At 39.7% G+C, this 14,807-nt stretch overlaps 1 protein-coding gene across 1 annotated transcript in view; it reads right to left on the bottom strand.

Annotated features, from left to right (window-relative positions):
- Positions 1–14,807, bottom strand: part of SACM1L (SAC1 like phosphatidylinositide phosphatase) — a 42,373-nt gene that overhangs the window by 9,294 nt on the left and 18,272 nt on the right. The window contains exons 5-13 of the mRNA XM_054991744.1: positions 13,772–13,921; positions 11,969–12,028; positions 9,959–9,992; positions 5,191–5,292; positions 4,321–4,406; positions 4,071–4,157; positions 2,797–2,865; positions 2,625–2,704; positions 1,619–1,717 (exon numbers count right to left, since the gene is read on the bottom strand). Of these exons, the coding sequence (XP_054847719.1) occupies positions 1,619–1,717; positions 2,625–2,704; positions 2,797–2,865; positions 4,071–4,157; positions 4,321–4,406; positions 5,191–5,292; positions 9,959–9,992; positions 11,969–12,028; positions 13,772–13,921 (767 nt within the window). The remainder of the gene's footprint in view (positions 1–1,618; positions 1,718–2,624; positions 2,705–2,796; positions 2,866–4,070; positions 4,158–4,320; positions 4,407–5,190; positions 5,293–9,958; positions 9,993–11,968; positions 12,029–13,771; positions 13,922–14,807) is intronic.

Consider the following 14,807-nt stretch of genomic DNA (forward strand, 5'->3'; position numbering starts at 1 on the left):
CATTTAAGTTCTAAGTTGGTTTGAAATGTGACAAGATTTTCTTTCATCTAAAATTATGGTCACATTTCGAAGAACTACCAAACAAGTTCCATGAGTCTAAGGAATTTTTTGACCTTCCCTCTTTATTGCCATTTTTAAAAACCAAACAAAGGTAGGTAGGTAATAAGTTTATTATATGGCCATAGGCCTTTACAAATTACATTTGACAACATAAACACTAATTTGTCAGAATCGGAAAACGAAGTAAAAGTCTCTAATGTCTTAGCCAGAAATTTGTTCCTGGGCTCCAAATATAAAGGGCAAACCAAAATATAATGAAGGAGTCTTCCACCAAACTTCTGCATATACAAATGCGTCGTTCCTGTGGTATTTTTAAATAACATCCAGTAAGTAGCTCTGTTGGCATAGGTTTCAAAAGCTATATGACAAGAAGGCCCACTGCTTAAAGAAAAGACTCAAATATCCCACTGGATGTACACAAACCTCATCTAAAGTAACTGTGGCTTTGGCTAGCCTATAAGTGTTTCAGGAACAAAAGCAAAATATGGCAGCACCCAACAGCTGGTCGTAAAGCCCACTGCCTACAATGCTGCTGGAATTAGCCATCTTAGCACAGATGCCACAAAACTATGACTAAGTCCAGTTAATGTTGCTTTCAATTATAGTAATGTTAGGACTCAGTTTTGAGCTATCCAAGGGATATTTTAAAAGGAAGGAAGATTAATTCTGTTTCTTTTATGATTGAAAATGCTCTGATTCATCACCTTGGTTCTCCCAGCTGGAATTCTTGCTCCGAGAGCTGTTCTTTTGGTACAATGGCACTTTACAAAATTCTGTGACACCCACGCAGCTCTAGTGCTTAGGGTTTACATCTTTACAATAAAGAGTTTGATTAAACAGTTACAGTTAAATGCTTCATCCTGATCCGCCAGCAGAATTAAAAGATTTAACAAAGCATCAACCGGTACCTACGGACTGGATTATCTCTGACTGCTCTGCAGCTGCGGCCTTCTCATATATCAAAGAAGCAACATTTTAAAAATAAAATGTTCTTCTCTCTAATACATCCGCCCCAAATCAGACAAGTTCCTTTCCACAAGAGAGATTTAACCTTATTAAAACAAGAGCGTAATTTTGATCATTTCTATCAGTTAACCGAGTGGAATTCAACTGTTCTCAGGAAATTCAAATGGTATGAAAAGCTAGCTGCATAACCAACTTCAACAGTATTCTGCCTCATTTCACACACATCAAATTTGAGAAGTACACCATGCAGTAGACCACACCTTGAGAAAAGCTGGTGGCAAGATTCCATCACACTAAGATCTTCACACGAATTGCTTAAAAACAAGCAGAGAAGCCTTAAAAAATTTTTTGGAACGCAGGCCTAGGTTCAAAAGGAAGAGATCTCCAGCGACTTTCAATGGAATTTAAACACAGGTAAGTGGTTCTGGATCATGGCCCAGATCACTAAACTTACAATATTACCAAAATAATGCTATTCTCATAAAGCATAAAGCATTCGTTTATTACTGGTATATGCTGCGCATAATCTAGTTATTACGTAACTTCTACTAACCACAACAAAATGCCTGCACACTGCAGTTGAATATATTACCCAAATTCATCTTGTTGTTCAGCGAGTCGATCTAATAAAACCTGGAGCCGTTCCCACCTCATGCGACTGCATTCTTTATGGAAATCAAATGCTACGTATCTGGGCAGAGAAAGCATACATGTGAGCTAATTATATTTTCTACAGGAATTTCAGTTGGGGAACGGACAGATTTCTGCTAGCAGAGGTGGAAACATGACAGCCAATGCGGTGGTGTTACTGAACTAGAAAAAGCATACATCCCAATGCCTAAGAAAAATAATTTAAGGCAAACTTTACCATGTGCAATGCAAAGTTTCCCTGGAACCAACACAGTGTCTGTGGTATCTAGAAACAGGTCTCTGTCCTCACTCCCCATCTCAGATTAATAGGACAACCCTAAGCAAAGTTACACTTTTCCAAGTCCATTGACTTCAACAAGGTTAGAAGAGTATAAATCCATTGATGTCAGTGAACCTGGAAAGGTGTAAGTCTGCTTAGGACTGCAATAAAACACCCCCCTCCAACAGAGTTCCCAAGGTACTACCAATCAAAATCCGTATCATGGCAGTACTGCAAACAACCACCATCTACAGCTACGCATTGCCATGGAACTCCACCACTCTTATTATAGTACTTTCTCTAAGGACTTTCCAAATAGACAGCCAGCTTCAATATTCTCTGCACTCCTTCCATTGTGGTTCATCATTCTACTGTACAGCACCGCCCTTCATCTTGGAGCTTTCCATATGGGCAAGCTTAGAACTCACACATGTCCATTTCAGTAAAGAAGTAGAGCTGGGGCTATTATTTTCATTACTAGGAATGGAGCTTCAACTCGCTAAGGGCAAATTTTGTCCCAACTTTTATCTGGCTGCACATCTTCATTTAAAATCCTTGGCAGGATGGGCATTTCCCTCAAGGGTGCTAATGACACAGAACCTGGCTATTCGGCTTTTATATACAGATATTTAGTCTTCTGGACAGCAGGTAGCAATATTAAAGCAAACGCATTTCACTTGGCAAGTACCTGACCATTCCATTTGCCAAGCTGTTTACCATTTGTGAGAAAGTTTGTTCAAGAGGCTTTTCTGAGCCCTTCTGGTTAACCTGTGAAAAAAAGACACACACGTTACATACTGTAGGCAACAACAAACACATTCCTTTGAACTTCATCCCAACTATGCAAATTAAGATCATACCAGGTTAACAATCACTTGTTTCCCATAGCTAATAATTTGAGAGTCAAAGTGTCTTTGGAAGCCATCCATCTGAAAAAGAATATAGTACATGTATGTATTCACAGTATTTACAAGTAGCAGCATATTTTAAAAAATCCTTAAAGAAGAAAATAGAAATCGGCTCAGTATTGAGAGATCACAGCAGAGATCTTTCTAAAGTGATCCAACATGTCATTCTACTTACAAGTGGATTAAACACAGTGTGCACTGTTTTCATGAATACAGTAGATGCCAAGATTATCTCTGAGAGACAAAATGCACTCAATCTAGTTAAATCCTAATGCTAGCTAAGGGCTCAACCCCCTCCCCCCTATTCTTTTGTTTCGTCCAACTCCACAAGCACAATTGTTTGCTCTGCCTCTCGGGACTGCTGGCTCACCAGCTCTGATAAGTCTACGACAACTTTAACTCAGTGGGCCAAAAACTTTGAAATTGTATTCCTAAGGCTACAGAACCCATGGCCAAATAACACACTGCTGGTGTATATTTTCACCATGGGCTTTTGAAGGTCATCTTGCTGGGTGCTAAAGTTATTTGTAGAGCCTTTTGAAGAGAGTGGGCAAGCAAAGTTAACCAGAGTGGGACTGTTACTCTTACACATGAAAAGCTAACCCAGACAATGTGCTGCTGAAGTGCAAGCTCTAACGTAGCTATGCACTCATCAGATCATCTCAGAATGATCTGACCAGGCACTGGCTTTGGTGCTGACCAGCTCCCTTCCCAAACTGTACACAGAGAGAACTGGGCCTTTCCAACCCAAGGGCATTCCTCCCTTGCACCTGTCAGGCAACACCAACTATTTCTTCCTTGAACTACAGGCTCTCAAATGGCTGTATCCCAAACAGATACATAAAGAGAGTGAAGAGCTAGCATTATCTTAATAGTTTAGTGAAAGGATGATTGTTTTCCTAGTGAGAATGCAACTCCAGAACCAGACTTCAGGAGGCAAACAGGAAGACTAACAGTAACACAGAGAGTTTTAATGTCCCTCATCTCATGGATTTCACTGTTAACTTTGATTTTTAAGCATAATTCCCCAAGGATGAAAAGGGCTCCCACATCAACCTATTGCAAAACTGAGCCCTTTGCAGTCTTCAGAAAACAAGTTGGCTTTCCAGGAAATCTTACAGAAGAATACATAGGAAGGCATTTTCTCACCTGACTATACAGATATGGACCAGGCTGCATGTTAACCCACCCCCCTCAAAGAACCAGTAGAAAAAACATGAACATACATGATTTACTGATTTGCTGATCTGTGGTTTTGGTTTATATTTGAGGTTTGGTCTCTGTGACCAGAAAAAAGGAATTGATCCCCGTGTCTGGAAAACAAATGAGGAAAAAAACAAAACAAAACAAGGAAGTGAAGCACAAAATTGTGAATATCAGCATAGCCTCCTAAATAGCCTCTGCAAAATACAGGGGCCAAGACCACTTGTTTGCCAAACAAAAAAAGTGAATCAATATAACAAGGAAAAACCCTACCTGGACAAAAGAAGCTTTGCTCCCATTGTAATGCACAATTTGTTCCGTTTCTACAAAGTTAGCTGCGTGTCCTTCGGAATCGATACCTAATATAGTAAGAAATTGAAATTACAGCTAGTTAGCTACAGCATCAGTCTCACTTCAAGTCCTTACCCATGCATTATTTCTACATGAGCTTCTGTTACACACTTTGACCAAGAAGAAAAGTTACCAGCACAGGGAATTATTGCTGTGTTTTTTTCTCTTTGGGAAACAATGCAGAGTCAACATAATTCAGTCGCTGCAGAAGTAGCTCTTTGAGAGAGAGATAAGAAATAGTGATGAAGATCCTTTACTACCAACCCTCAGGTCTGGCACAGCAGCAGTGGTGAGAGGATGCAACTGGAGTTCAAAGGACACTAGGTACATTTGAAGATCTTGCACAAGGATCCTGTCTCCTTTTCTATGGAGGGTTGGGGGGTGTTTTTTGTATTTTTGCCTTCCACTACTGGGATCAAAATGCCATGTGAGCTCCATAACAACACTGTGAATTATGGTAAGGTGAGAGCAACTTGCACAAAGCCACAGTTGGCTTTGTGGCTGGTGAAGCTTTGAACTTATGGTTTCCAGATCTATGCCACACTCAGCAACAGAGAATTTCAGGTTTAATTTACAGTCTCTTCACTTTACCTTGCTTCTCAATACAAACATTTTCAGCATCATTAACAAAGTTTGCTGTTTAAAGAAAAAGGAACTTTAACCTGCATACAGAGTTGCTACAAACACCCAAAGCAATTTCTTCAGCAAAATCTGCATCTGTCTGTAGGAAACACCAACACAATATAGCCATTTGACCCATTTCATACAGCAGTTGCACATGTCTTCCCTTACCTCTAACATAATAGCGAACACCTGCTCTGAAACAACTTCTTCGGGAAATAAGAATCCAGTCAAAATATTTTCCATTAATCGAGCAAGAGTACATTGTAATAACTGATACAAGGAAATACATTAAGGAATATATTTACACATGATTACAGCAATAAATTACACAGAATAAGAAGAAAGAATGACCAAGACATTATTGTTATGGACATGAAAGACATATCCGCTCTGATTGCAATTTAATACTGAAATTTAAGAGCCAGCAACTAAACTAGAAACATGCACGATTCTATTGGGGGGGGGGTGCTATGTTGCCTGGCTTGGGAAGAGAGAGCAGGAAGAAGGGAGATGCGTTTTTCATATATTTCTAATTCAACTAAGGATTTAAAAGGAGAATGGGGGAGACAGTTTTATTAACCAAAATATTTGACCTATGATGCTAATACTGACAGCATTACAGAAAGCAAGAAATTCTAGGAGGTAATCAATACATCTTGAAGGAAGACACAAAGAACTTAAATACGTAAGAGGATCATTAATGTTTGTGCATGTTATAATTAATATTATATGAAAACAAGGAGGAGCACAAGTTCTGGCAAAGAAAAGTAAGTTGATAAGGCAAGCTAAATTGAAATTGAGAAGCATACTGCTGAAAAAGAAATATTTCTTGAACTGCATCAGGAACAGGCAATCCAGTGAGGCAGCTGGACTGATAGAAGAAATGAATCACATAGAGGGGGAAAAGAAACAAAGTTGCAGGGGTGGCAAAAAACCAACAAGTTCCTGGGTTTGAATGGCATACGCTGAGGAGTCAAAGAACTCAAATGTGAAGTTCCTGATCTCCAGACAAAACCAGGAATGTGCTGCTACATCTGGCCTACTCACCAAACCGTTAGAAGAAAGTTGCGAAGCTAGTGCTGGGGTTTAGTAATGTACCCAGAGAGCAGCCTGGAAATTTTAGGTAACCCGACATTTGTTTGGGATAAATTAAGGGATGGTACTTTTAAATACAGCACTATTAAGGAGTAACAAACTCTGCTGAGAAAGAATTCTTTACAGAATTCATACTGATTCTGTTTCATTAACAGTTCAGAGTTCTTGGAGGGTGTTAATAAGCATGTGGATAATTCAGTAGTCTTTATACTTTTAGATGTATAAAACAGAGTCCTTCACTAAAGGCTCCTGAGTAATCCTAGAAGTCATAAGATAAAAGAACGGGATTTTTTATGGATTAAGAACTGTTAAATGGGAAACAAGAGAATAGGAGTAAAATGACAATTTTCACCATGGAGAGAAGCAAGCAGTAGGGTTCTATAGGGATTTTTACTGGGGACTGGGACTGGTGCTATTCAGTTTGTTCATAAATCATATCAAATAGGGGTGAATAATGAGGCAGCCAAATCTGCAGATGACACCAAATAAGCCAGGATTGTGAAGACCAGAAAAGACCACAAACAGCTCCAAGGGGATTTGTGCAAACAGGTGAGTGGGCAACAGCATGAAAAAAATGAGTCATCTGTATGGGAGCATGAGATACACATGAGGATTTGTGCCACAATTCTACGTATTCACTGACTAACTCTGAAGGGGCAGTGACTGACAAAGTATTAAAAAGTATATATCTAAAAGTATATATCTTAATGAAAACATTAGGGAGTATTAAGATAGTAAACAGAACAGCCAGTATTGTAGAATACTTGCATACATATATGGTGCCACACACACACACACACACAAATTTTAAAAGTTTCAGGATAACCGAAGTTACTATTAATGGTATGGACTACTTTTCCGAGAGAGGAAAGGCGAAGACTAAGAGGGAATACAAAATTATGCATGACATGGCAAAAGTGGCTAAAGAACTCTTTCTCACTCTCCCAGAAAGTTAGAACTCAATTGCGCAATAAAGGATTCACAACGGACTAAATGAAATACTTCACAGAACTCAGAATATGCATTCAGGATATACTGCTACAAGGTGATGAAAGGACTGCTAGCTAAAAGACCTTTCGAAATGGACAGATAGATTCATGGCGGACAGCTAATACCAGTCACTAGACAAACGGAGACCTCAGCATTCAAAGGCAGCATGCCAGTTGCTAGGGGCAGCAGCGGGGGAACACTTTGGCTTTCACCTGTAAGCACAATGCTTACAGGTTTTTGCACTGTGGATGCTGGACTAGATGGACACTTGATCTGGGCCGTTGTCACACGGGCTTTTATTTAGCGCGAAAATGGCGCAATTTCCCAGCAAACACCCACCTTATTCCAACACTGATGCGATTTTCTCTCTTCTGCTTTGTACTTGATAGTCGCGATATTTTGTGCCTCAGTGTGAATGCCTCACATCGATGTATTTTGCCTTGCAACACCCTATGCCCTCCCTTCATCCCAGAATCCATTTCTCCCCGCGACTCCCTTTTTTTTAAATTATGTCCTTATAACGCCATAACGACATAACACAATGCAAATTTTCTGCTGAAGTAAAAATGACTCAATCACCATTGGAGAAATATTTTAACCCAAAACCACACCTCGCTAAAGTTAGAAAAACAAAAGGGTCAACCAATGTTCTGACCACTCCATGGGCGGGAAAAAAGGGCAACCTATCAGTGTCGTTCTGGGTTGGTCTACAGGAATGTTTATATAATGTTATTCCGTTATAGCAGAATTAAACGGCAAAAAAAAACTTAAAAAGGGGAGGAGCTGCTTCTGCGCCATTAGAGAGAATGGAACAGAGCGCTTCGGTGTGGACAGCTCGGAGCGCGAAGAGCCATGAGGTGACCCAAAGAAACGTTACTGTGCCGATATCAGGTATGACGCTATATGCTGTAAATTTAACGGAACAGATGCCCGTGTGACGACGGCCCTGATCTAGCAGAGCTGGGTGATTTTTAAAGCACACCCTTGTACAACAGAAACCTAAGTCTATTTACTCAATCCCAATGAGCTGAATGGAACTTACTTCCTAGTAAGCACAGTTGGGACTGCAGCCCTACATCTTTAATGGCTGGCAGTGATAAAAAGCACCTTTGCATGTTTCAAATAGTTGGCATCTGCATCAGAATGCCATGAACCCTTCAAGATTCCATAGAGATTATTTCCAAAACACAGAAAACATGAAATTTTCCATGCATTATTATACATGAGATGATAATCTGGAACTGCATTAAACTGGAAACTGACAGCCAGCCAGTGAACCAAACCCATTAGGTCACATCAAATCAGGATTCTGATCCTTGGAGACAAGGCATTAGAGCAACAAAACCTAAAACGAGTGTGCAGAGCAAAGCATAATTTTACATAAACAAGAAGCAGTCTGTGACAGTATTAACTATTTCTCTATATACAAATATTCTCTATATGCACAATAAGCATAACGAAGCCACAGTTAAAATCCTGTTGATTTAAATAAATAAAAAAGTTTAAGACCATGTTGAACTCTCCTATTCAAAGACATAAGACAAGGAGTAATGCCCCCAACCCAGTGTTTTTGGTCTACATTTCCAGGATATGCCATGTTTGAATTGACAATAGGTAAAGGTAGTCCACTGTGCAAGCACTGAGTCATTACTGACCCATGGGGGGACGTTGCATCGCAACATTTTCTTGGCAGACTTGTTACGGGGTGGTTGGCCATTGCCTTCCCTCTTCATCTACACTTTATCCCCAGGAAACTGGGTACTCATTTTACCGACCTTGTAAGGATGGAAGGCTGAGTTAACCACGAGCCAGCTACTTGAACCCAGCTTCTGCCAGGATCAAACTCAGGTCGTGAGCAGAGCTTGGGCTGCACTACTGCAGCTTACCACTCTGCCACGGGGCTTGTCTGAATTGACAATATCCAGGTTTATTTCACATAATACCCCTGTCCCTTTAAGGTTTGCCTCTGACTTCATGTAGCATACATCATGAGTGATTCCGCACACGTTGGATAATGCACTTCCAATCCTCTTTATAGATCATTTGGAACGGATTTTGTTGTGTGCGGAACAAAAAATCCACCTCAATCGATTGATAAAGTGCATTGAAAGTGCATTATCCAATGTGTGCGGAATCAGCCAATGTTTCACTGATATGCTTGAGGTGAAAAGACTCTCTGGAATTACTATGGTTATTCATGGTTGATAGGCAGTTACACCTATTTACAAGGACAACTGTTAGAGCAACTGGAACGAGTCTATAGGGCTGAAGCTTTCAGAAAGCGGCATCTAATGTACTTGCAATAATGCTAAGAATTACATTAACAAAGCCAACCATTGCAGATACTTTTTGTTGTTTTAGGCATCCACTCAAAAAGCAGCTTTGTGAAATGATGACAGAAACCCCACTTTTGTGGAAATATGACTGCTACCCTGACTCAAACTATTTCCTATTGTCTGCTCTTTTCAATAAGATGAACTGCGTGCAGATTTAATATGGTGCAAATTTAAACTAAAACAAGATGAGTACTGCTTGCAGCTTTGACAACAGTATCTTAAGCAAAACTCTTTGCTCTTCATTATTTAACCATCTAATATCACAAGCATTTCTCAAAGAGGGTCTGGAACTCTGAAATGGTAATAGGTATTCACCGCCTCCTCCCCCCACATCTGCACAAGTCTGTCTGCTACCCTTTTCTTTTCTGAAGATTTGAATATTTATTTTAAACTTCCCAAACTAATCTTCTAAGAATGTAAGCTGAAAAGTTTGTTTTAAGTGGCACCTCCACATATACATATTAATACTAATTATTAACCAAATGTCATTATTGTGCAGGATTACAAAAGGATACATCCATGCATAACTGGTGTAGCAAACCTATGAATCTGCAATACAAGCAAGAAATTTAGCAGATTTACAGAGTCACAAAGCTTAACCAAATATTAGACAGCAAAAACAGAAATGGTGAGGGTTATGAATTTTATGACAAAGGAATACAATGTGTGATTGCAGGGTTGTATTTTCAGGAGAATGCACTCAGCTCATACTGTATATAGTTATTAAGGATATCTGTTCATACTGGATGTGTTTATAGCCTTTTGCCATAGACAAAGACAATATAATTGCTATGTTTACCATTTAAAGTGCTTCATGCACATTATTGCTTTGAACCACCCTGTAAGAAAGATAAATAGTCCCACACCATAGGTAGTTTTGTACATATATGATAAAATCTTGCTCCGTTATAACAACACAGCCTCAAAACGGGCACTGACAGTATTTTTTTTCCACTAAGCCATTTAATTGGGATATGGAGAACAGTTCCTTTAGTCTAGTAAGTTGATGGCTGAGGCGAAACGCCAATCAGGGACTTCCTGGCTCATCTCTCACACCCAGCCACTGCAACGACAAAGGAACAACAGACTGATCCTAGTTAAATGCCACTGCACAATCAGTGTTGGGACTACAAGGGAGAGGGCATCCTCCTTGCAGAAATGTGAATTTGCACGCTGGCTAAGAGAACTGCAGGATGGCTTAGTCCTCACAGCTGATGATCAAACTGTAGGCCAAAGATACCATTGACTAAAGATACCATCGCATTTTATTGCAGTTTCACAAGCACCTATTCTGAGAAACCAAAACTCTTAATAAATTATGTTAGGTGATCAGGCGCTGCTGTGCAACCTCTAAAAATATTTGTGATGTCTCCCCTTGGGAGACAGGGAAACAATTTTTTTTACAGTTCTCAAATATACTTGGAAAGCACATCATTATTGTTTGCTGCCTATCCCATAGCTGGAAAGAACGAGGGCATTCGCTGAACTGAGATCTATCTATGCCAAGTCTTGGCCAGGAAACACTGTATCTGGCATGCATAATTGAAGACCGTTCTTAACAAGCTGCACAGGATGCTGATTGAATGTATTTGTTCCACACAGCTAAATTGGCCTATACAGGTTTAAGTTAACATTCGTGTTGGCAAAAAAATCAAATGAATCTGAAGGGATATCTGGGAGGCCAGTATTTTATAAAGGCTCTACAAGCGAAGAGCTGCTGGATGTTCTCTCAGGCCTGTATTCAAAATATATATTTTAAAACAGAAGTACAGGTGGGGAAGAACTGGTCATGCATCTGCTTCGGCATCTGCTACTGTAACATAAAGGGACTCACTCTCTTTTGCCAAGCTTCCTTCTTAACATTTGGATCTGCCTCAGTTATCCAACAATTAAGCCACGCCTCTTCTTTCTTCCACCTTCGGATACCACCTAACTGACTGTCACAGGATTCACGTTTCTCTGCTGTTAACTCCAAGCTAGTCTTCTACCTCCATCATCAAAACTGGCCTTCTCCTTTGTATTAGTCCCAACCCACATAGATTCCAAGTCAAACACAGGCACTGAACAAACATTCAGTTTCAGCAATTGTAGCAGTAAAAATAACAGAAGCAGCTCCATGGAAAAGGGATTAGACACAGCCAAGAGAACAAACTGTATCTGCAGAGTTTTAAAGAGCCTAAGATATGCTCCTGACTCTCTCCATCCCCAACTGTCGCCAGCCCTCTATAGCAACCATATCCAGTATAAGATACATGAACTGCATTATTTATGGTCTGTATTTTCTTCCACCCCACAAGAATACTAAATAGGCAATTGTAAGAAGTTACAATCTTGAAGGGATTCCTGCTTCAATTTAAATAAAGCCTACTTTTCTTTGACAACACTGTTAGTAAACAACGTGTTGCAATACTGAAGTGTTATTAATAATACCTCCAGATGTCAGAACCATAGCTGTATCACTAAAAAAGATATTTTATGGTCTATCGTACTTGAGAGATTATGCCCAATTAGACAATATATGTTACCTCAGGCTGAGCAGCAAATTCTCTAAGAAGATGTCCATTCCATACAAACCGTGGATCTGCCTGTAAGAAATTGAATCACAGAATATAATTAAACAAGAAAGTATTTTATGTTACAGAAAGCCAATATTACTACTCTCACACATAACAGTTTTGAGACATGTGGGTCTTTCCACAGAAAGAGGATATGTTGGGTCACAAAGATTACTACTGTACAACTGATTTAAAAGTTGAAGAGTGATGTTGCAACAACATCTTCATGCAGCAATTTGTATGCTCCCTCTCCAGAGATCTGTCAAGGTGGCTCACAAAGTAAACACACCTTGAATTGTGCCTGGAAACAAATGAGCAGCTGGTGAAGATCATTCAGTACAGAGGTAATACCATCACTGTTTCCAGCCCCCCACAATTGCCTCGCTGCTGCATTTTGGACCACTTTAAATTACAAGTCAGCTTACAAAAGGAGTTCCATATGAAGTGTGCTGCAGTAATCTAAGATAGCTGTGATCAGAACACAGACCACCATAGCCAGATCTCACTTGTCAAGAAGTGACCACAGCTGGCAAAGCTAAGAGGTACTATATGAACAGAGGACTCCTGAGCCTTCAACAGTAGGTCAAAATACTGTATCATCTCAAGACTGCAAACCTACTTTTTCAGAGGAAGTGCAGCCCTTTGTCAGAACAAGTTGATCCCCCAGTCTTCAAGCAACTTTGTTAATGACCAACACCACCCAGTTTTTTACCTGTTCTGGCTTTCTGTTTATTAGCCCTTATTTGTTCAGAACTGCCAGACCTACTTGACTCAGCTGTTAGGGGAAAATAGGCAGAACAGACCTGGGTGTCATCTGCATATTCCAGATCCATGGATGAGCTCTCCCAAGGGTTTCAAGCTGATGTTCAATAGGATGGGGGACAAGACAGTCTCCCCAGTATACATATCCCAGGGTCAACTAATAGCCCCCACATACCATATTCTGGAGTAAGCCAGTCAGATAAGAGGGAAAAAACTAAAGCCTCCAACATTCTTAAGAATCATCTTAAAATTCTATAATCATAAAAGTCAGTTTATAAACCAAACTAGATGCGAGAGAGGGAAACCTGCTTCCTGAAGCTGCATAGCCAACACCTACTTGAGCACTTTGCGCAAGAATGGAATATAGGCCACTAAGCAGAAATTATTTAGGTCATTTGGGTTCAGAGATGCCTTCTTCAGAAGCAGTGTTAAGACTACACCCTCCCTCAGAGGGGCATTTATTATTTCCTGAAGCACTTTGATCAACCTGACCCAGCTATATACTATGAGCCAATGAGGGCCAAAGGTTGCAGTATATGTTGCATTCCAGTAGCATTCTGCAACTGAACCAAACCAACAATGGCATGTAAGTCAAAGCAGATTCAAATGATTTTATCCACCAAATGCAAGTTTGCACATTCTCCACATCTACATATTCAAGGACCTGAGAAAAGCTCCAGTGGATGGTACTATGTGAATACAACAGCAGTGGAGACAGCCCATTTCACCTTTCACACTGCTGCAGAGTAGGCATAACAGGCTCTCACTTGTATTCAGTCACATTCTCTTTTGAGTTTTCCTCCATTTATATCCCTCCAATGATTTCATCACCCTGACCCTTCTCAATTAAAAAATAAAATAAAAAGAGGATGGGGGGCAGTGGGGGGAAGACAGTGTTTGATGCTCTGTGGGAGGACAGTCTTATATTTTCATATCACCATTCATGTAATGAAAATGTACATTTCTTGTCTTCACTAAAATTGTCAAGATGCTGAGCATAAACATCCTTACCCTCTCTAGCAAGCTCATTTCTTGAAACTCTGGACTCGTATTAGCCAGCCGTTGCAAGGTGTGTGTTAAGTCATACGTTGTAGAGAAATAAAATCCATCCACATTTAACACATGGCTGATCATTGCTAAAAAGGCTTTATTATCCTGTAACTATAAAGAAAAGGAATCATTCACAGGCTTATTAAGCTTTCTTTAATTTCATTTTTTCCTACCAATGAACACAAGATTCTCCTATCATCGGTTTTAAACCGTATGCAGAAAGACTCAAGAATCCTCATTTCATAATGGGGACAACAGCGGTAACTATATCCAGCTGTTACAATATAGCCCCACTCTGTCCCCATTAATGATCACTAGCGAAACATCACAATCTTTTTGGCTTTGAAGCAATAGTACACAGACAATGTGTACTGCATCAACATATAATCGTATTTTATAAAAAGTTAAAACATTATCCTTTTGTTGCTGATTCTATTTATTTTGTGTTCTTGCTTGCAAGCCTATTATCCAAAAGAAAATCAGGCTCAAACTTAACATGATAATTAAGGATTACTGTATTTACTCATCAGGAAGACCAGGGTTTGCCCCAGCCCAGATATGCCAACAAGAAAAAGAGGGAGGTTATGTTGCATTCCCATGCAAGTTACAAGTATATTATACATTAATATTTGTGTACCATTTTTAGACAGTCTCACATTATCTTTCTTTCAGGTAAACAGAGCAGATTCAAATCTCCAGAAAAAGCTCCGAGATGATGACCAGAATCCAAAGAACCCTGTGCAAAAATTAAAAGCACTTCCATGTGCAAGAGGAAAGGAGTCAAGTGTGCCAGTTTTCCTTTCCATCTTCATTTGCTCTATTTATTCTTAGCCTTCAGAAACAGCTTTTCAAAAGATGTGACGGCAGAAAAGCAACCCTTTGCATCCCAGACAGCATACAGGTTTGCCAAGCTCATAAAAAGTAAAAGATTAACTTACGAATAACTGTTCAGTTAATGGATTTTAAGAACAAGATAACGATCTGCACTTCATAAAAT

Source organism: Eublepharis macularius, chromosome 11, assembly GCF_028583425.1.
Source record: "Eublepharis macularius isolate TG4126 chromosome 11, MPM_Emac_v1.0, whole genome shotgun sequence".
NCBI classification, from domain to species: Eukaryota; Metazoa; Chordata; class Lepidosauria; order Squamata; family Eublepharidae; genus Eublepharis; species Eublepharis macularius.